This window comes from Acanthisitta chloris, unplaced genomic scaffold (genome assembly GCF_000695815.1).
Source record: "Acanthisitta chloris isolate BGI_N310 unplaced genomic scaffold, ASM69581v1 scaffold5567, whole genome shotgun sequence".
Lineage (NCBI taxonomy): Eukaryota > Metazoa > Chordata > Aves > Passeriformes > Acanthisittidae > Acanthisitta > Acanthisitta chloris.
In genome coordinates this window covers 74,017-96,721 of record NW_008684189.1, presented here as the reverse complement: position 1 = coordinate 96,721, position 22,705 = coordinate 74,017, and the positions used below count along the sequence as shown (strand labels likewise).

The 22,705-nt window shown below is 34.9% G+C and overlaps 1 protein-coding gene across 4 annotated transcripts in view; it reads left to right on the top strand.

The window, feature by feature from the left end:
- The window catches only part of CEP170 (centrosomal protein 170kDa), a 75,028-nt gene that overhangs the window by 30,937 nt on the left and 21,386 nt on the right, over positions 1-22,705 (top strand). For all 4 annotated transcript variants that reach the window (XM_009079234.1, XM_009079233.1, XM_009079232.1 and 1 more), the window contains 3 exons: positions 9,272-9,421; positions 15,642-15,768; positions 18,841-20,649. In XM_009079234.1, the coding sequence (XP_009077482.1) occupies positions 9,272-9,421; positions 15,642-15,768; positions 18,841-20,649 (2,086 nt within the window). The remainder of the gene's footprint in view (positions 1-9,271; positions 9,422-15,641; positions 15,769-18,840; positions 20,650-22,705) is intronic.

Genomic DNA, 22,705 nt, shown 5'->3' with positions numbered 1-22,705 from the left:
GAATGGTGCTGAGATCCATGTCTGGTTTACCCGAAGAATTTCCTATGGAAAAAAATACTTCTGGGTTTGGGTATTTTTTTCCTTTTATTGGAGGTAAGCATGAGAATGACCAGAATATCCAAAGATTACTTTCAAGTGTGACTCATTCACTGGGGAAACTTTAGCCTTAGCCTTACTCTTTTCTCTGGAAAGGAACATCACAGCAAACCATAAATGCAAGAGTAGCATGAACTTGTCAAAAATCAAGGTGGGATTATTAATGCTTTTTTGAGTTAAGAGTCCAAGAGAGGCATGCAAAAAATCAAAGTTAAAATTCTAAAAAAATTGAAAAAGAATCTTACCTATGTAATCTAAAAAAAGGAAGGAAACCCTTAATGTTGAGCTATACTGTTTCCTTCAAAAGCACAATTTTCCATTATGTAGCCTTTTACTAAAGTTTCTAGGAAACAGACTCAAGGAAAATAGATGCTTGTGTGAAATGATTTTAAAAATCAAAAAGCTATGCTGTCCTGCTTATTCAACATCTTCATTTCTTTTAGATTGCTAAGGATCCATTTCTTTCTCTACTACTCTTTCTGTCTCTAAGAAGAAAATACTGTCCCTACAGCAGAAAAGGAGTAGAATAGCAAATGACACAATATTTGTGTCTCAATCAGGTTAAACCCTGACATTTGAGAAGAGAATTGTGAGAAAGATAAATTATCAGAAAGAGGAAGATATTTCATAAGTAACAGAGAAAAACTCTGTAATTTTGGTACTTTTCCCCTAACAGAGAGGTATAATGATTTTTCTGCAGTGCTGACTGTTTTGGAGTGAATGGCTGCCAGTTACCTGAAAAGAAAGATTCCAAAAACAATTTAGGCGGAAAAATAGAGTACATCCTAAAAATAATACGTGGATTGTTTTCAGCTGTAAACATGAAAAGAAGATGCAAGTAGAAATGTATGGTTGTGTCTTAATGTTTGTTATAAATAGAGAAGACTTTAAAAATAGCAATAAACCTTGCTTCCTAAGTGCTTTCATTAGCCATTCATCCCAGTGTTCCAATGTCACTTAAATTTATAGAGAAGTATGAATTGCTTAATAGGTTAAGGTTTAGAAAATAAATACATTAATAAAGCAACAGAGAATAATAGATGATAGCTCTCTTTTTATACCTGTAGAGCTCTATTAAAAATTACCATTGAGAGCAATTTCATCAATGTGTCAAAGAAGAAAAGCTGCTCTTATATACCACAAAGACCACCTTGAACATACCAGGCATACAATATCCTCTACTCAGATGGCTTCAGAAAAGCCACAAGTCTTTCTAGCAGAATAATGGTCTTATTGTTGCAGCTAACAGCTAAGTAAAATAAAACAAATTCAGGATCTTGACGTGATTTAGAACATGTTTTCAGTTCCACTCTTTGGGTAAGTTCAGTGCTTTCTTCTGTTAACACTTAGCAATTGCTCTCTATTTAGCTCTGAGTTGTAAATTTTCTGTTCCATTTTACATTTTTTTAATAAATCAAATTTATTAGAAGGAAGTTGTTCTCAGCAGTCATATCACTTCAAAAACAAATAGGTAAGTCTGTCAGTGGATGAAAGAATGCAAAATTATGCTTCTGCAGTTCATCTTCCTTTTTTGTTGATATAAAGAGACCAAATTATCATGTTAATGACTTTCCTTTTTTCAATAAAGCAAAGTACTGCCAGTAATAAATATTAATAAATGAATGTGCGAATAATTATGGACGTGTTTGGAATATTAAATACTTTGAAGCTGTTACAATAAATGAAAAGCAACTCAATGAGTTTTTTGCAAATTCTTCAGGGGCTTTCTTGAGGGTGGTCTTTTTTGTTTGTTTTGTGTAGGGTTTTTTGGTGGGTTTCTTCTTTGTCCAGTTTCATTTCAAGGTATTTCAAAATGGAAATACTTTGTAGAACTTAGTATAGCAGAGTTAAACTCTCCTATGCGTGTGTGGGAAGGGAAGGAACAGAATTGAGGCTATAGGTATGTTTCAAGTCCCACCAGCCTAGCTAACCAGGGAATTTAGAATATTGAAGCATCGCATATGCATGAGGAAACATTGGGCATAGATACTAAGTTTTCTTTGGTGGCCAGATTTTTTACTTCAGTTGTGTTATGTTCATTTATATTTCCTGATAGATAATTGATTTTTTCATCAGCAAAGTAATTTTAGCTCTCAAATTCAACATACTAATTCCTGATCAGAAGTGAAACTTGAAAAAAGGTAACATAATCAAACTTCAGTCCGTCCTTCTGCCATTTTCAAAAAGTGCATATTTTAAAGTCTTTGTTTATATAGATAGACAGGCCCTAATAGTGGTGACCTTGGTTTTAATGTGCCTGCTATCATCTTTAATTTTATTTGTTTGTATACTAATCAATGAGTATACATAAAATCTTGTTCTATTGACTCAATCTTGAGAGAGGTTCTTCTTTCCTCTTTAAAAATTTGGAATAACGAATAATTTTGGAGGAAAAACCGTGTTGGTATTCACTGTAGACAGCTGGTTTCCCAGTTTTATTTGCTACATCTTTCTGCTCACGATGATACTTATTTCAGTTTGGTTTGACTTTGGTTTTATTTTGTGTGTGTGTATGAATGGGAATCTATTCTGAAAGGTGATTATAATAAGATGGGATCTCCTTACTCTTTTTGCTCCCAGGGTATGTCTGTCCATGCTATATTATACTACTGGCTAATGTGTTTTTAAGGAGTATGTGTTTTGAATGATTTTTTTGTTGTTGCTTTAAGTGTTCATAAAACTTGTATACCAGATCTTGTCTTCCCTGTTGCAAACGCTAATGTTTTATCAATAATTTTGCAGATTTTTGTTGTTACTATAACTCCTCTTGGCAAGTTTTTCAGTATTGTAAATGGAAAAACTGCCTGAAAAGAATCAACAGGCAGGGAGTAAGTTAGGAGGGAAAAAAAATCTCTGCACGTTTCAAGGACTGCTTAAGGAAACAAGATAGATATATCTGTTTTCAGAAAGCGGCTTTTAGGTCTCCTGTCTTCCACACACTCTGGGTTTAATTGCTTTTACCATTGCTTCAAGAGTTTCTTCTAGAAAGAATGTGTTTTAGCCCCACAGAGTGTCTTGTTTGCAGAATGACAAATGTTTGCAGAGTGTATTTAATGAATGCAATGCTGGAAAAGCAGTAAAACAGTTGAAACCTATCAAAGCATATAAAGCATATAAATTTTGTCAGGAGTTCAGAGGATGTTTATAATAATTTTTTCTTATGAGGAGAGGAGATTTACAGTCTCTAAAATTATTGTTTCCTTTTGAATTTGGAATCCTAAAGAAAATGAATTCTTCACTGTAGCAAAGAGGGACAAAATATGTATGTATGTAAATATGTAACTGGTGTCTGGTATGAGGAAGTTCTTAGACTTGGCATGTTGATCCTTTTCATTTGCTTATGTAGCTTTTTTTATACCAGAGCATCTTGCATCTGAATCCATAACTTCAGTATATAGTTAAAATGACATAAACAGCTTCTGTGAAAATCCATGGCTATTCATGAGATCTGCCCTGCACAGAACACATTCTGTTTGCCCAGGATGGCTAGGATAACTGCCAAGAACAAGCAAAATCTATTAAAATCCAACTCCTCAGAAGCACTTGGTTAAACACAGTTCATGCAGTAGCTAAACACAGAGTGAGCTGAGGCGTTGTACTCTATTTCATCACACTTTCTGAAAGGTGGGAAAAAATGTTTGCTTTTTGTTTTTTCTATATGATCAATAACTCTGGCTTCTAACAACCAATTTACTGTATATTATGAATGTCTGAACTGCTTTCTTTGGAAGAATTATGAGGAGCTCAGTCTGAGCACTGAATGCAGCATTGCCAAGATGATCTGCGATACGGATCTGAAGCCTCTTCCATTTCCTTGCTCTCTGGAATCCTCTCTTGCCATCAATCAAGCATCCTCTGAGTGTGGCTTATTTACAATTTCTTCTTCTTTTTTAGCACACCCAAACTGTTCTCGAATCCTGCTTGTATTTCCAAAATCATGCCTCCTTCCTCTTTTTCCCTCTTTTATTTATTAATATATTGTTTCTTGTTGATCTGACTGTATCAGTTCATAGCTCAGTTTCTAAAATCTTCTTTTGGCTTCTCTGATAATCATATATACTCATCATCTTCCTTTCCCCAAAAAGTTATGAAACATAATTGGTATCATAATTTACATTCCCATCACTATACAATAACAAATAACCTTATTTCAAATTTAATCACTTGCTCCTTGTTTTATTTTGCCATGGTCCTTTCTTTAATGCATTGTATAGTACAGCCCTTTGTCTCTTTGGTGTGCTGTGCTTTGATTTATTTTTCTATTTTAACTGTTGATCTTTCAGTTCCCTTTTGTACACTTTCTGTCATTGGGTTTTATTCTCTTCCTTGTAACAGATTTCCTGCCCTGAAATTAATAGTGTTTAAATCATCATCCCTTTCAAATATGTTTCCATATTATGTCTGTAACTGTTACTGGGATCTGAAAGCATAAAAAAAGAATTTTTGAGATACTTTTATTTTCCAAATACCATCATTAATAAATAGGTGCCTAGTTGTAGCTCTCTGAATTGCAACTAGAATCTTTATTATGTGTTTGTTGGTTTGCTGTTAATTTTATTAATATTATTAGTAATTACTGCATATCCTTTACGGTAAGACTACAGCAGTAAGACTACTGGGGAAACTGGAAACTCGAAATTTTAAAGCTAGATAGGATTCTTAAGGTTCCTATTCTGAATAAAATTTATGCTTCTACTTTCTGCTCTTAGAAATTCCTTCTAATGCCATGTGTGGTCAGTATGTATGGAGGACAAGAGAATGCCTGTTCTAATATCCATAATAATTTGCTATCAAACTGAGTGAACATATCTCAAATAAGACTTTCTTTCCCCATTGATATCAGTATCTTCAGTATTGATTTGGATGAAGAACTAGCTCTGTGGTCATTATGTACTGAATAATTATAATATTGTAGAACTGCAGTGTGAACTTCATAAACCATGAAATAGTTAAAAATTAACTATAATGTGGAGGCATGAAGTTTGAAAGGCATAAGTGTGAACTTCATAAACCATGAAATAGGTAAAAATTAAGTATAATGTGGAGACATGAAGTTTGAAAGGCATGTGAATGAGATACAACTGGAAAAATCTTTTTCTTAGTCAAGAACTTTAAAGTTTATAAAAAGCACTTAAATAAAACATCAAGTGGGGGTTGTGGGTAGGGGATTTTTTTAGCTAATCCATTGTCTTTCTTCTGATTCAGAAAAATGGTTCCTCTTGACATTATCTTTTTTCTGACCAGTTTTTATTTTGATTTCTAGAAAGTATTGCATATATTGAGAAAGAAAAACTGCTTCTGTGGTTTTAAAGAATCATCACTTTGACAGTTAATTCTAAAGTTATTGTGTTGACCTCTAGTGTAGTTTATCTATGCTACAAAAAACAGAGAGCGAACAAGACCAATTCCTGATCAGTAAAGCTAGCTTGCATGCTACAAAAAACAGAGAGCGAACAAGGCCAATTCCCGATCAGTAAAGCTAGCTTGTGCTAGAGCTGTGGTGACAAAGCAGGTGAGCTCTGAGTCATGAGCAGTTTTCACTGGGATGTGTGTATGACCTGCCAACAGATTACTCTGTTTTCTTCAAAATGAGCTCTTGTCAAAGAAGACAAGGCATCTGCTGAGACTTGGTGCTCTAATTCATGCTGCGTCCAAAAATAAGCCGGTACTTCTTGCAGTGATTGCATCGTGTTTGTATTGTGTTACATAGATTCTGTTAATTCTTGTTTGTTGTTGGATAAAGAATTTTTTTAATTGCTGGTCTATATAGATAAAGTTGTATTCTCAGTTAGAATATAGGAAAAACTGTTGCTGAGATAAAGTGACAGAATTTATGAGTATCCTCATTAAGGTGCAAATGTTTTGCCATCAGTTATTTTGTACTTTGCCTCTATATTTTTCAAGCCAAGTTTGCATTCCAGCGCCAGGATGGTGCTTTGGGACTTGCTATAGTTTTAGCTTACTGTTCCTTTGTTTTGCTGGTTGAACTGCTCAATGTAAATGAAAACAGTGATATAAAAAATTGTAAAAGGTTTAGTAAACTTTTTATATTTTCATTGGCAGCCGTGTGCTAAATATACATGATTTGTGATGGTTGGGAAACTTCCTGAAGTTATAGATGAATTAATAGAATCCCTTTACCCCTTTTATCAAAAATAAAACAACAAAAAGCTTTCTTCTCATTTTTCAAACAGCTCAACATGTCCAGATATCATGGAATCTGGCTTCATATTTTAGTTCCCCCAAACACAGTTAATCAAAATACATGTCATAGTTGCTTCTCTTTAAAGCTGTAGCTGCTGCTTCTGACAAATACAAGCTTTACATAAAGAAACTTCAGTCTTTTTTGTATAGATAGATAAGACATGCAGCAGTGCATGTCATCAGCATTTCCTCTGGATCCTTTTGGTTTGATTAAAAGTTATCTTCTAGACATCCCTTAAATGACTTTCAAATCATGAAGATATTTTAAGAACAGAAACATCTGAAGAATTACTAGCCTTGAAGAATGTAATTTAGTCTTTGTAGGGAGATACAGGACTCTTATCTGTTCAGGCTTCAGTCACAACAGCACACTGTTGGCACACATACCTTATTGTAACAACCCATAAAGTACAAATTGCATTTTTCTAAAGGCTAGAGAGATGATTTCCAGCAGAAACATTCAGGCTGTTTCTGCTGAGGGTATATTCTCATTATTTGGTGGACAGAGTATGTGTTAGTCCTGAAATTCTGACAGTATTGCTTTTCTGCAGATGTGTGACAGGTAGGTAAGTGATGGTCTAAATTTTGTCAAATACTAAGCATGAATTGTTTTATTTTTTGTATAGTTTTTGTATTTAAACTTAATTATGTGTTAATGACAATCTTTTCAAAGGGTTTTATATATCACAGTTTGGAAATTTAGGCTTTGGACTAGATCACAGTTAGGTGAATCTCTTCTTTCTTGTGAGATGAAGAACTCAGTTGTGTAGCAGTGGAACTTTGGGCAGATGAGTGCACCTATTAGTGCTCCTTAGATGTAGAACGAAATTGTGATGCAAAAGTATGCTTTCATTGAAGAGAATACTTTTGCTTTCTTGCTGTCTCCAATTATTTTGCTTATCTTCTCTGTCCCGTGATATCCCCCACTATATATAGAGAAGGAACATTAGGAGTAGTATTAGGAGGTGAATCTATTACTTGGATCTTACTGCTACCCATATTACCTTTCACAGAAAAAAAGATAGGCAGTATTCAAATTTGGCTTGCAGTAATTTCAGTAGTAGAATAAGAAGAACCAAATTTGCTTAAACAGAAATTCAGTAGTAGAAAAGGTAAGACTGTAGGAAAGAAGCCTTAGATGCTGTTATTTGTGATACAAGTAAAGAAATTTGCATGGTAAATGAATGTACCATCAGATAATATGAAGCAATTTACAGGCATCAATTTGCTTCTGTAGTTCTGATTAGATATGGAAGTGTGGAATTTGTATTTTCCTTCAGGTGCTTATGTGATAAAAACAGAATTTCCTTTCATTTAAAAGAACATGTAAAATTCTGTCATCAAAGGAACTATACTACACAGCAAAAAAAGTGTCTGCAAAATAGTGATATATTAAAAAAAAGGAGTCAGTGGTTTGTATCTTCAAGAATTGCTACAAGTGTACAAATCAAAAGTATGGCAGTAAACCAATAATTTAAGTTGTATCACTTTTTTTTTAAAAATATTGAAATTTTCTTAAGCAACTTTTAATTAAGTGTATCTAGACGTGTTTTATGTATAAATTGAAAACTGCAGAGCACTGCCAGTATTTTAAAATGGCAGGAAAACAGGATTTTCTCTTGAGATCAAAATCCAAATCCAGCACATTTGAGAAAGCTTCCACAGGTATAAGTGTATATATGCTATAGCAGGGTCTTTCTGGACAGTTACAAGAGCAGAAGCAGTTGAATGACAAGGTGTTTAATTAGTGTTTTTTCCTTTGTTTGCTTCTCAGAAACTAATAACGTTGTGGTTTGTGGCCATCTAGTGGTGAATCCATTTGAAATACACCGGCCTTGTTCAGGATTTTATTAAACCAGTCCTCTAGCTTTTCTGTGCAAAACTGAATTACAAAACATTTTTTGGGGAAAAATAATTCTGTACCTGTTTTTCTCTTTGGCATTAGCAGTAGTTTTGTTTTTTTTACAGGAGGATAATGTCTGTGAATATATTTTCCTTCTTTTCCTCTCTTTGTCTTTCTCTAAGACAAAACAATTTTTTGATGTTAACAGTTTCTTTTTAACAGCTAGTTTTAATATGTGTGTGAGGTTCATTTTATTCTGTAATTTTTTTTAATGTGTGTGTCCTTAGTGGTGAAGTAGCTAATTTATTTCTTAGCCAGAAATTTTCAAGTTACATGTTTCCAAGATACAAAACATTATCTAAAACATTCTTGAAGTATACATCAATTCTGAAAGGAATTCATATTCCTTAGTATCTGTGAGTCACAAGAAATTTGATAGACAATACGCTGGCTCTCCTGCTTAAGTCCTTATTACTAAATTTCCATGGTAATAATGTTTTCCTAGTATTTTTTTTTCTGAGCAGTCATTTTAAAATGTCATGAGAAAATTATTCTGTCACAAGCAGAAGGGATTAATATATGCATCATTAGGAACCAGTGTAGTAAAAGAGCTCTAGCAAATCACATCTTGATTGAGATGAGTCTACACAGTTCATGAGACCTGGTAGACATCTAAGTCCCTAACAAATGAAAAACTAGAATTTTGTTGGTAATAGAGAAGTAATTCAATAAGCATATTAGTAGCAGATGTAAGCATTTCTATTTCTTGTTTTCACTAGTTAATAGCAAAAATCTGAAAATTTGGTGCTTCCAGTTACTGTTTTTTTCCTTAATTGGTAAAATGTTTTTTTGTAACAATTTTGCTTTTGCCTCTTGTTTCTTTCATCAAAGTGTCATTTTTTCATATCTGACCATTCCAACTAGCAGTTCCTTGAATTTTCACAGTGTTAACATAGACTTCACTCTTTTTTTTAATTACTGTAGATATTTCTTCTATTTAATTTGTAGATTTCACCAAGATGACAGATAAGCATAATACAACAGCATGCTGCCATCCATCCATTAACATTGAACATTGTATCAGGATGGTATTGGGTTAATGAATGTAATGATTTGTTTCATTTTCAGGTATTTGGAGTGGATGACAGCCAGGATTATAATAGGCCTGTTATCAACGAGAACCAGAAAGATTTAGTAAAAGATTGGGCTATAAATTCTGCTACAGTAGTGCTGGAAGAAAAAAGACCACTGAGTACAACTGGATTTCTTGACACAGAGGTAGAATTTAATTTTTGATGGTCTTCTTTTTTCTTCCAATAAGAAAGAGCACTAAGAACTGACCAGTGTTAAACAGCAAACAAAATCTTGCCTGAAAAACATTAGCTCAGACCTATAAGTATTTTATTTTTCTTAGGCCTTTATCATATTATCAAAACTTCTTCATCAGAGGCACATTACATTGCTGAGGTGTTTTAAACTGTGCTGCCTTTCTATATGCACTAACATAGTGTGTTGGAAATGTAGCAGGAGTTTCCTGGCAACATACATTTGTACGCTATACGCTTCTTGTAAGTTATGCAGCAGAACTGAGAAAAAGCTGATTGTGTTTTATAGCCCAAAGCAAGCAACCATATTAAAATTCAGAAATAAGGTGTATGAATTAATATGTGATAGAAAGTCAACTAGGAAAAAATGGTGGATAATACTTTCCAGATTTATTTTTTTCCTAAGCCAGAGGACTTCAGTTTTTTTACATTTACATTTTGAGTTCTCCAGTCAGGTGCCACTTTTGACAAGTCACTTGTGTTAGTTGCTTCAGAAGCAGTATAATTTAATCAATTGGTGGATGATTAGGCAGAGGAAAATGCCTGGGTTTAAATGTGGCTCAGAATATGCACACAAGCCAGATATTAATTGCATTCCATACTGAAATCCTGTGTGACATTCTGATGTCATTGTGCTGGATAAACTAACTTGAAATGTGTCTGGAGCAGAACAGGGTCACACCAGAGCAGAATGGTAGCAGTAATGAAACACAAAACACTTAGTTCTGCTTCCCTTGGCAAACTGTTTCTGAACTGCGATCTTGTAAATTAGCGAACTTCATAAATGAACAGGGTTTTTTTTTCCAATAAATCAAGAGCTTAAGGCATAATTCAGTGTGCCTGCCATGCAGATACATTGGTTTTCGTATCTACAAATCTATTTTTTCTAGAGAAGGTGTTTTAGCATGGTCGTATTCTACCTACGATGAGGTCTTGAGGCACTAAGTATGTCACTGGATCTAGATTAGTATCTTTGACTCGTTTCTCTAAGGTTACAGCTGAAAGTAAATTATTACCACACAGCTTAGGCATATCATGTGGAAGAATTTGACAAACTCTGCCTTTCACCTTGCTTCTTTGCACAAATCTATAACCATGTTCTTTCTTTTATTATGCCTTTTGGAACATTCAGCTCTTTTGTACTGTATGAGTTTTCAAGAGTATCGATATTTTTCCACTTCTGTAATTTCATAAGCAGGAGAAGAATATGTAATTTATTTTATGAACATAATTGGGCTTTCCAGGTGTCATATTCTGCAAATAACAGGCTTTGATGTTACAAGACTGAGACTTCTTCTGCAATCATAGGGCAGGTTTAAGAAACCTGGCAATGACATATTAAAACTCACTTTGATTTAGGTTGAAATTACAAGAATTACGCCATTTTATAACTGTGGCTGCTTTGCTGCATTAAAGGTCTTTGTATATTGGGAGAGAATGAGTTATTAGCATAATTTAAAATATTATTACAAGGCATGATGATATGGGGAAAAATGAAAATTGTTCAGTAAGTTAAGGAGCAAAACTGGTGTAAGCAATGTGAATATAGCAAGGACTGGTGTAAGAAGAGTTGAGGACAGATGAAGGTGGAAGAAAGCTTACCAGAGAAAGTTAAAAATATATATGTAGATACATATGTAGAAGTAAAAGAAAAGCTAGTTCAGAAAATTAGAGGTATGTTTTTTAGGGAAATAATGGGAAAACAAACATGAGGATAACTATTGAGAGAAGATTGTTATATTTGTAGTCTTATTACCAAAACTAGCACTTAGTTTGTTTTATCATTAGGAAAGAGAGAGGTAAATGTGTTTGATTTGTAAAGTATGTGGGTATCATGTTCTCATATAGAAATTTCTGCTTGTGGGTTTTGGAAGACTTACTGCATTACTGAGCTGCAGATCATAAGTTAATAAATCTTGTTTGAAGATCCTGGCTAAACAGTCAGGTAATGTCAGGGTAGCTCAGTGTTCCAGTCTTGCATCCACTCAGGTTGTGGGTGGACCTTACTCCAGCTGCCCATCACAGTTGTTCCAGTAGATGATTTAGCATAATGAGGTGAACTACTGACATCATTGATGTAGAAAAACCAAAAGAATAAAAATTTAAGATATTTCAATTCAGGAAGATGAAAAGATGGCTTGGGAAATGTATAAAGATTTTATTAAAACAATTTCACAGAATCACAGAATAGATAGGCTTGGAAGGGACCTCTGGAGATCATCGAATCCACCCCCTGCCATTCTAAATATAAATATATTAACTTTGTAAGGCTTATGAAGAATCATTAATAACATGCTTGGAAAGGACCTAACAACTGTTAAAGAAATTCCCAGCTTTTCCTTTGAAATGACAACCTTTAGTACTTTGGACTAGTGTGTGTCATGAGACTAAATAAAATGCAGAGTGTATGTCTGACATGGTTAGATGGAGCCTGAGTGCACTGGTTCTTGCCTTTTCAATGATTACATATAGGCAGTAAAAATACTAAATCCACCTGTTTAAAATATTTAAATGTTTTTATTTTCTATATTATAAGCTGCCACTTGCCAAGCAAGGTAAGTGTGATTTAAGAACAAAAATTAAGTAAGATAGAGAACAAAGAGAATATTGTTGTTGTTATTGTTATTTATTCTTACTATGTGAGCTTGATTGGTGAAAGTGCTGCAGGCATTTGGGCTATGATTTATTCATACAGCTTCCTTTAAATTTTCAGTGGTCAGTCATCTATGCTAACCACAGTTCTTAAGTAAGGTACATGGTTTATCAACATTGTCTTTGATGTGCTCCTGGTTTTTGTTTGATTTGTGGTTTGTTTTGGTTTTTTGTAAGACCAAAGCACAGTTAGAAACGTGGTTCTGCATCTGCAGGGTCATCATTGCCATTGACTACAATGTTCTTTTTGCTGTTTTGATTGTCCATTTCATGTCATTTCCACTGAAGATAAACAAAACTACTGACATTCTGAATATTGAATAGCTTCATTCATGTAAATATTTGCTATATTACTTCTCAGGAGTGGAGAATTTAGAGGCTGTATTTCCTTTTGTTTGTCCTTTCTAATTACAGTAATTTCTTCTCCTTCTGCAGAGCAAAACATTCAGTTAGAAGTTTGATTCTTACTTTTTGTTTGTAGTTAGGTGCTGTACTAAAATGTAGGATGATTGTATCACCAATATCATATGGCTGTGAAAAGGCAAATGTGACCCTTGAATACCCTGGAAATGTACTGTCAGTAGAAAAGGGCAGTGTTATCACCATGGTAAAGTTCCTCTGTAATAATGGCACTAGAATTGTTACCATTCTTGGTTAGGAAGGATGAATACAAGTCTAGAGAAGGTACAAAGAAGCCTACTCAGATTATTAAGGGAATGGAGATTTACTTTACAAGAACAGATCAATGCTGTTCATTTAGTCTAGCAAAGTAGTAGCTGAGATGGGTAGTCACTGGGTTTTGATGTATAAATGGAGTAAATGTAGCAGAAGGAAAAAGAACTGTTTGAGATATGTGTTAGTTTTGTTTCAGGAGCAAACTGAGGACATTGGCTGTAAATAAAGTGTGTAGGAAAATTTGTAAAAAATCATCACCCCTGGAGGAATATGGTTCTGAAGCAGGTAGAGTGGGGAGGGACCAAAAGAACTCCTTTTAAGACCACACTTCAGTTTATGAAAAGATGACATAATATAATTCTTACAGCTTGAAATAGCTGAAAGACACATTTTTTTATATAATCGTATTCAGCTTGTTTAAAGCTTTTATTTTACAAAAAATATAACTCTGGTTTGACATGCCGAGTACTGGAGATGTTTCCAGGTGTCGTGTGTGTGCTGTGGATGTTTTTTAGATGTGAAGCCTGAAGTCCTAAATCTTCAGGCTGGATAATAAGTCCACATAAATATATTGGTATATTTTCCTAAGATTTTACTCCTACTGAGTTTGTATGTGCAATAATCATAAGGGAAAGCAGATATAACATGAAGTTAAAAGGCAAGCATGTCACATGTAAAAATGAGCTTTCCTGAGAGATGAGGAAATTCCTTTTGGTATTTAAGAGAAGATTTGGAGGAGTACTTACTTGAGAGCCTTTAAGATGCAAATCGATATGGATTATAGGAGAACATTAGGATAACTGAATGTGACTTTCTAGATGCATGTTTTCTAAAGCTTACACCTTTTAGATGTGCTTAAAGTACTATCAAAAGAAACTGCTTCTCATAGCTTTATTGTTTGTGCTTGTATATAGAATGATGGCAAAGCACACGTGCATCCAGTGCTATGAAGAAACTGTTTTTGGTGCTGTAATTACATTCAGAGGAAAGTAATTTATCATGTTGCTTTACTACAGTTAATTTGCAAAGTCTTAATATATTTCTCTGTTGTGAAGTAGAATTTGGATTTCTGACATGTATATGTATCTGGAATTGGTTCAGTGGTGCAGAAGGAACTAGTTGGAGTTTTCTGTAGCAAAGATAATTGGGACAACAATAATATTTGGATTTGGCTGTAATTAATTGTTTTATTAAAGATGGATGTTCACTAGTTTAGACAGGAAATAGAGAAAAGAAAATTTAGATATTTGAATGAATAAGGAGGCTTCAGCAGTAGTTGCCAGACCATAAGTGGTGCACATTTTTGCACATGGTTTTTGTAATGTTCTTCCTGGCACTCTTTTCCTTGCACTGTGTTCAGAAATGCCTGTAAATAACAAAAAGAATTGGATATTGTTACACTTGAGTTTTATAACATTTTAATTCTAAAAACTTAATACAAAATATGGTAATTTGTATAACAGTTCGAACAAATTACTTGGTGCATCTCTGATTTACTACATTCATAGTATTTTGGAAGAGATTTGCGATGGTGCAGTAGTTTACATTAATCAAGAGAAAGTCAAGATCATAAATTCAAGCTTTCCAAATGTATAAGTAGCTTTTAATTTGAAAGCAGTTGTCATACACTAAGTGGCGTTGTTCACAATGCCATTTCTGCAAAATAAATGTCATTAAATGTGTAGAGTTGGTTCCTGGTCAAAGACTAGAACCCCAGAGTGGCCAAGACATTAGGCAAAGATCAGTGTTTTGAATAGAAGTGTGAAGAATTGAAGAGGCTGCAGAGCTTCAGCTAATCTTTGAAACTGCTCCTACAAATGTCCTTATTAAGCAAGTTACTGGCATCTCCATGTCCTTCTCTTACTGATTGTTTGACTTGCTGATGGTTATGTAACTCCCTTGGAACTGTAGTCAGTGATCTCTGTCAATTTGCAGTAATTTGTCTTTTGAGTACAGTAAATTAGGTTATCTAAACTTCTATAAAACCTGTGATAGTGTACAGCCCTGTGTGTCCATGTGTGTGCAGATATATATGCATTGGCAGTTGCCAGGTGTTGGTTTTTGGAGATTTAAGCAAGAGACACTGTAATATATTTGACAAGATAGTCATGTTGCATTATACTTAGAAATCAGATTTTCAAAAAAAATGCTGTAACAACACAAGAAGATGGATTGATTTTATATTTACTTTCTGCCATCAAGAAAGTAAATGAATTTCCTTTCTAGTTTAGTTGCTAAAACTAAAAAAAAATCAGGTACTGACTACATTAACTTCACTGTTACCCAATAGGATGGTTTAAAACTAATCTTTGCTTCTTTTTCTGTTTAGGCCAAACAAATAATCTGAGCTTCTTTTCCTTTCCATCATAAGTTACCTTACTCTTTCAGTCCTTAAGGTAGTCTTTCTGTAATGAAGTAATACAGTATTTCATCTGGACAAGAGGGTCTTCTAAACCGGTAAAATGTCACTTTCTTGTCTTCCTGAAAGCACATTTTTAGTTTTTTAATACACCTCCACACCCTATATTTTTTCCTGCACTTCTGAACTGAGGACTGAAATAACCTGATTTTTGAACTAGCACATGTTCTGATATATTTTATATAGGTTCTGATGTTTAAAAGTTCACTGCACTAGGAAGTGTTGTTTATTTGCTACTGATTCTGCAATTATATAGTTTTGTTTGGTATTCTTAAGCTGGGAACTATAAAATTTATTGCGGTAAACTACTTCTTCAACTTCCTCCAGGAAAATAGTGTCTGGCATATCTATTCAAGAAAATCCTGGAAAGATGGCATGCTATTTCTCAAACAGTTGTAATTTTTCTTCTGCTTTTTTTCTTCCCTAGGAAAGTTCTACTAACCCTGGAAGTAAACGCTGGGTATCACAATGGGCCAGTTTGGCTGCCAATCACACACATCATGACCAAGATGACATCAGATTGGAGGCATCTGTGCCAGCTCCATTAGAAAATGGTATTAAAAACTGTTCTTGTCATAATTTCTGCTGAGGAAACTTATGAAAGGGAGAAAGGAGTGATTCTGTACCCTATTTAAGCAGCTATCTTACTCTTAATACCTTGTCGTCACCTGACATTGTTCTGTGTCATTGAGCAGAAACAGCATCAAAACAAACTCAGCAGTAGTGTTGTCTGACATGGCAGATGAGTGCCAGGATTACACTGAATGTTCATAAAACAGGAGAGTTTAAAAACTGTCTAATGTTGGAGAAACTTTCACTTCAATGCAGTTTGAGTTGGTCTCACAGTATATTTCTTTCCTTACATGTTTCTTAGTAGTGGCCCCAAGCTGGACTTCAGTGTAATGAATATTAAACAATCCAACCTGAGAGACTTCATTACTCAGCTGGAGCATAGCATCCTTTCTTAGCTTGGAAATACCGAAAAACTTCTGTGTTTCTTAAGAACCCTAGAAGCCTTCTCCTTAGCAGTGAACCACTTTATCTCTTTTTCTTGCAAGTGCAAGATGTTCAGGCTGTGTTTCTCCTTAGTTAAACTATTTACATTTCTGATCTTTAAATGGTCTGTTCTTTATGATATGCATTCTTGATTATAAGGAGTTGCTTACTTTGCTTCTCTGCTTTTTTTTTCCTCCCAATTTTACTTTAGAGATTATGATTTAACACAGAATTCTAGTGCAATTTTTATTCTGATACTTCTGCATTGAGTTGGAGTTAATGTAGCTCTTCATTAGAAAATTGACTGGTAACTACAGAGGGATGTCTTGTTAATGAATGCTTCATACCCTGAAAGTGATATGCTGATTAGTGACCAAGAAGTAACTAATCATCAGTCTACTACTTCAGATATGTTTTTGTCCTGCAATTCCAGCATTTCCTCCTATTCCACCTGGTTCTGAAATTTTCAGAATCAATACAAGGTTTAAAAGATTAAGGGGAGAAAAAAGTAGTTTAGATGTAGAAATGCTTTTCTGTGTACTCTACTCCTGAAGATACACTGCCATCTGCAGAACAGCTTCAATAATCTCTTGTTAGGCATTGGTGAGTAGAATACAACTACTAATGTTTTGAACATCTTTTTAGTTTGTTTTTTCTTCCCTCCCCAAAAGCTACATTAAAAAGTGTAATGTAAATGAAAAAAAAGCCAGTTAGGTTCTTCACAAAAGAGTTAGTTTCTATCTATTATTCTGGCACAATAAAAGGAAGAGCAAGAATATAATTTTTCATTCTAGAGTTTAATAAATAACTTGGCTGCTTTCAAATAAAAAGAAAATGTGAAACTGAAATATCATGGGGAATTTCTTTGAAAATGAAGTTGGTGTTATGTATTGATAAGTAACTAATTTTCTGTTCAGGTTTGTATTCAGTAGATGAAAGTATATGAAAGCATGTTTAATTAACTAGTTCATCAAATACAGTGATTTTTCTGATAATTTGCTTTTTGAAGTACATTTGCATGGTTTTAAACTCATAGAAGATGAGGCCATTTGTTAAAGCAAGCAATGAAATATATTCCAACTCCATAGTCTCATTTTACTTTTGGGAGACGTTTTACAAAGAAGCTTTGGTTTTGGTGTTGCATAATGCAAACTTCTGTACAAATGCATGAAAAGATTCTTACCAGTAACTGCTACTTCTTTTGTAGCTTTTCCTCCCTTCATAACCACTGCACTTTGCCTAGAATACTAAAATTCAAAGGAAATGGAAAAGGAAGAAATTAAATTATCAGATATACACAGAATAATAGAAATCAAGAGCAAATTTTGCACTATGTGGAAGGATTGGGTGTACATATAGGGCACTAATATAGCTCTTGGGACTGATTCTTTGAATAGTTAATCAGGAGCTTTGGTGGTCTTTTGTTGTCTCTGTTGTTTTAAATTGTCACTTTCAGGTACACAAAGATCTTCAGAGAGATGAAAGCTTCTTTTACCATTAAGAGAACTTTGTGACATAGAGTGAAGCAACTGCTGTGTAGTGTGTGCTCATACTGCAAGAATTCTAAAACAGTTAAGGAGAAATACAGTATGACTGTTGATATTCCGTTGCTTGGAGAATTCTTGCAGAGGTGGAAGCCCTATACTCCAGTTGATACTACTGGAACAACCAGTGTTGGTGGGAAGCTGTGATAGGAAAAATCAAACAAAAAAAGTTAATTGACAGATGTGCGTTAGAAAGTAGGTCACATTATATTGCAACAGGTTGCAAATGAACAGCAAAAAGATTTTTCTCTATCCAACTATTCAAAGTCAGAGCAATTCATATTATCTCTGAGTAATAAAGGCTTGTTTCTGACAGCACAACTGCTGCATTTGTTAAATGAGCAAGGAGGGCACAGTCATCACTATGGAAGAATAAAGTTTGATGGGGTTATTTAGCGTCGATTATTCCTTGCCAGCAGTGCATGGAATGGCCATGTTTTCCTGCCTACGGAGCCTTCTGTGTCCACTAAGAACTCAGTGAAAGTGCTTTTGTGGTAGTACTGCATTCTTTTGTTGGCTTAATACATTTTCTATGCGTTTCTATATTACAGTGTCTTGTTTGGGTTAAAATCATTCTTTTTGCTCTCTCAGTCATACTAAGTTCTTTGTTCATGAGTAGGGCTTTTCCATCCCCAGCCCTGTAGCCTCTTGCCTGTGGGGTGGTCTCACAGGGAGAGACTGTAGTCTCTCCGTGAGACAAGAGGCAAGTAGGGAGGAAGAGGGAGGATCTTGCTCTTTTTAGTATATTTGAAACCTGGTCCTGAAGGTGTTTAGGAACATAAGACTTGCTTTCCACTTCCTGGTGTGCTGATATAACAGTGCATATTTTATCCTACTGTGAGATCATAAAACTGTTATGTTTGTATGATCTCAGTGTACACAGCTGGCTAAAAGAGTTTGTTAAATGTTTAAAAACTTGTATTTGTCTAAGTATAATTGATCCCACCATAGAACAGCAGAGTGGACTAACAACATTTTTCAGATCTATGTTGTTATATTAGTCTTACACAGTCTTAAAAATTTAATCTTTCTATTTACCTTGCTATTGAAAGTCTTCTCAGATATTCTTTTCTCCTTCATTTTTAGACACAGACATCAGTGAATCTGGTATTTCTGTTAGAAGTGCTGGGTCAGCTGCTTCTATGACCAGCCAAGGCGAGCGAAAGAGGAGGACACTTCCACAGCTTCCCAAAGAGGAGAAAGTGAGTGAAAACTCAAAAACAAAAACTACATCTCATCAAAGATCAGAAATAGGTGAAAAGCAAGACACTGAACTTCAGGAGAAAGAAACTCCAGCTCGTGCCTCAGATGCTAAGTCAAGCAGAACAATGAATGGTCTTTCACCCAAAGCTACTGGAGACAAAGTTTTTTCTTTTCCCAGCTCTTCCAGTAAAGAGAGAGTTGAAACTGGCAGAGAAACTTCTGTAGTGAAGCAAGCCTTAGCAAAAATTCAACAACAAGAAAGAAAGGAGCAAGGACACTGGACACCCACAAAATTAAGCGCTTCAAAATCTGCTGCAAACCAGGTTGAGAAAGGTAGAGAGGACATTGTTATGTCACCCAAAACTTTGGATAATCAAGACAATGCTCCTGGACATATTACAGACAAAGCAGAAATTAAGTTGGTGCAGATTGAGGGAAAAAGAAGAAAAAATGAGGAAATTCTTAGAGCACAAATTCCTAAAACACCTGGAGGGGAAAAAAAGGAATCTTCAAAACCATTAGTGAGGCAAGGTAGCTTTACTATAGATAAACCTAGCACAAATATACCCATAGAACTTATTCCTCACATTAATAAGCAAAGTGGATCTGCTGCCCCCTTAATATCTGCAAACAGGATACGTGACAGAAGTGATTCAATGGACACTGATTCCAGCCTAGATACAACACTCATTTTAAAAGACACTGAGGCTGTAATGGCCTTCCTTGAAGCTAAATTACGGGAAGAAAATAAAACTGATGAAGGTCCTGACACTCCTAGCTATAACAGAGATAATTCCATATCACCAGAATCAGATGTAGATACAGCCAGCACAATCAGTCTCATTACTGGTGACACTGAGAGAAAATCCACACAGAAGCGGAAGAGCTTTACAAACTTATATAAAGACAGAGGTTCCACTGGTTCCCCTTCAAAGGATGTTTTAAAATCTTCTACAACAAGTGCCAGAGAAAAGATGGAAAAGAAAACTAAAAGTCGATCTTCAGATGGGTCTAGAGCTGATGCTCGCAAAACTGTGCAATCCAGTGGAAGAATGAGGCAACCATCAGTAGATTTAACAGACGATGACCAAACATCTAGTGTACCTCATTCTGCCATTTCTGATATCCTGTCATCTGACCAGGAAACCTACTCTGGCAAATCACATGGAAGAGTTCCTTTTGCCTCAGCAGATGAACTTTTACATTCCAAGATGGAAGGAAAGTCAGCTAAATCAAAAACCTCTTCTGTTGCACTTGGGCAATCTAGTAAATCTACCACTCTTCCAAGACCTCGTCCCACAAGGACTTCTCTCTTGCGCAGAGCACGGCTCGGTGAAGTCTCAGATAGTGAGCTTGCTGATGCTGATAAGGCTTCAGTAGCTTCCGAAGTGTCCACTACAAGTTCTACATCAAAACCTCCATCGGGGAGGAGAAGTATTTCCAGAATAGACTTACTTGCTCAGCCTCGCAGAACTCGACTTGGCTCTTTATCAGCACGTAGTGATTCTGAAGCAACAATAACTAGAAGCACAGCCTCATCTCGTACCCCAGAAGCTATTATTAGAAGTGGTTCAAGGTTACTATCAGGAGGAGATGGTAGTAAACTTTCTGCTAGAACTCGAGCCAATAGCATTTCTCGACTTTCGGATTCAAAATCCAAATCCTTGGCTTCAGCTCATAATTCTCCCTCAGGTATGTGAGATTATTTGAATGAATTTTATACAACACTAGATATTTTTAACAATTTTTTTTTAGGTTTTTGTTTAGGGAAGAGTTTTTATGAAACATTTGTTGAGTTTTAGCTGATGCAGTCTTTCTCTTTGGAGTAAGAGGCTTCCTTGGCAAGGCTTGTGGATGTTTCTTACTTAAAACCATAAAGACAAGAAATTGTAATCCTTTAACTCTTTGGATGTTTTTCACCTGAAACCAATAAAACAGAACTGCATTGGGACAGTCAGATGTGTCAGCACTGATTTGCTTTAGCACAAAACCAGAGCAGAGACGTCTTTGCTGAAATCATAGTAGTAGAAGTTCAGAAGGTCAGCTAATATTTATTTGTAAGGTAGGCTTGTAAATATACTGAACAGCGAGTGTTCTCTTAGCATCTGTAGGATAATTATACTTTAAAATTAGCTATCAGAACTACAAAAGTGAGATTTTTATAACAATAATAACAGTGAAGGAATGAATTGAAAAAATTATGCACTACCTAACTAAATATCGTAAACTTAAGTAATTTCTATTAAAGTGTTTGCCTTACTTCCTGTTCTCTGTTCCAAATAATGGTAATTTATGATTTTGTCACAATTTCCAAATCATGGTGATCTTCTGTGGTGTGGTGGTTTCTTTACTATAGTGTTATCTTATGTGTGGAAGGAAAAATCCAAACAATGGAGGAATTTTAACCTACTGTTCTGTTAGAACTTAACATAGCTCTCAAAATATAAGCAGTGTGAAAGGCTGGTAGGTTTTTTTCAACAGCAATATTAAATCAACCAAAAATTAGAATGTTATAAATAAATGAACTTTAATGTGTAGTGAATCTCTCAAATAAATCTCTGCTTGCTTTTAGAGTTGTCACACCACCAGCTTTTCCCTGTTTGCAGCCAATCCACAGTCAGAATAAAATAGATAGAGTAGCTTCCAGTACTGTTTGTTGATACTGAGATTTTATATTCTCTCTTACTGCATCTCATTCAGAGTTGATGTAAACAACTCTGATACTTAATTTCTCAAGAGTCCTGCTGCCCTTTTGGTACTTGTATATCCTAAATGGACCTTGTTAGGGTTCTTAGCAGTGTGCATTCCCCAGACAGATGTCTTTTGGCTCTGTCATTAGTCGAATAGAAATTTCTGCAGAGATACCAAGGAGGTGTTCACTGAACTGTAAAGTTGAATCTGTTTGATATTATGACAGGTTTCTACAAAGGTACAAAAACAGGTGGAACTATAAAGAAAATCTTGGTCTTTCCTTGTATGATATCATTAGAAAAGCAGGATGTTTTCAGTTTTAATTGAAGCTTTGAATTGACGTGTGCAGCCTGAAAGGTGGCAATGTTAGGTCGGGGAAGAGTGTCAGATAGGACTTCTGTATGTTTAATAATTAATACGAGTTCACATTGTGATATTGATGATTTTCGAAAAGGCAGATCTTGGATATTGCTGATAACTTCACTTTTGTTTTGTTTTTCATAAAAATGTTTATGGATTATGAGTTTTGTGTCCATCTAAGTATTGCAGGCTTTCTAAACTTTTCCCAAGTTGCTGCATTGAAGTGGTTTGCTGCTTCTGTGCAGGGAAGTGGGTGTATTTTTATCTTCATAGTCTACTAGTCTATTATAGCCATCTTTGCTTAATGTTAATTTCATTTACATACATTGCACAGTCAAAATTTACTGCAGTTTATATAAAACACTCTCTATTCAAGAGAGAAAAGGTGTCATCTTCTCATGAGCTGCCCCCAGCATAATAAGCTACGTATTTTAAAAAGACCATTGTCAGAAAAATCTATAGTATGGATAAGCTTCTGTCAGAAAGCTTTATCAGTTAATATATATCGAGATCAGGGAGAAGCATATGAATGTAAAGGGCAAAATCTGAAAACAATTAATAAAGCAGTCAGATACTTTCAAAACAAAATCATTGCTTATTAAATCCATCAAGTCTTGTTACTATGTCAGCAAAAAATATTATTACTACGGTTTAGGATTTAGAGTTCTGGATTTTGTGTCAGGAACCTTATTGGATA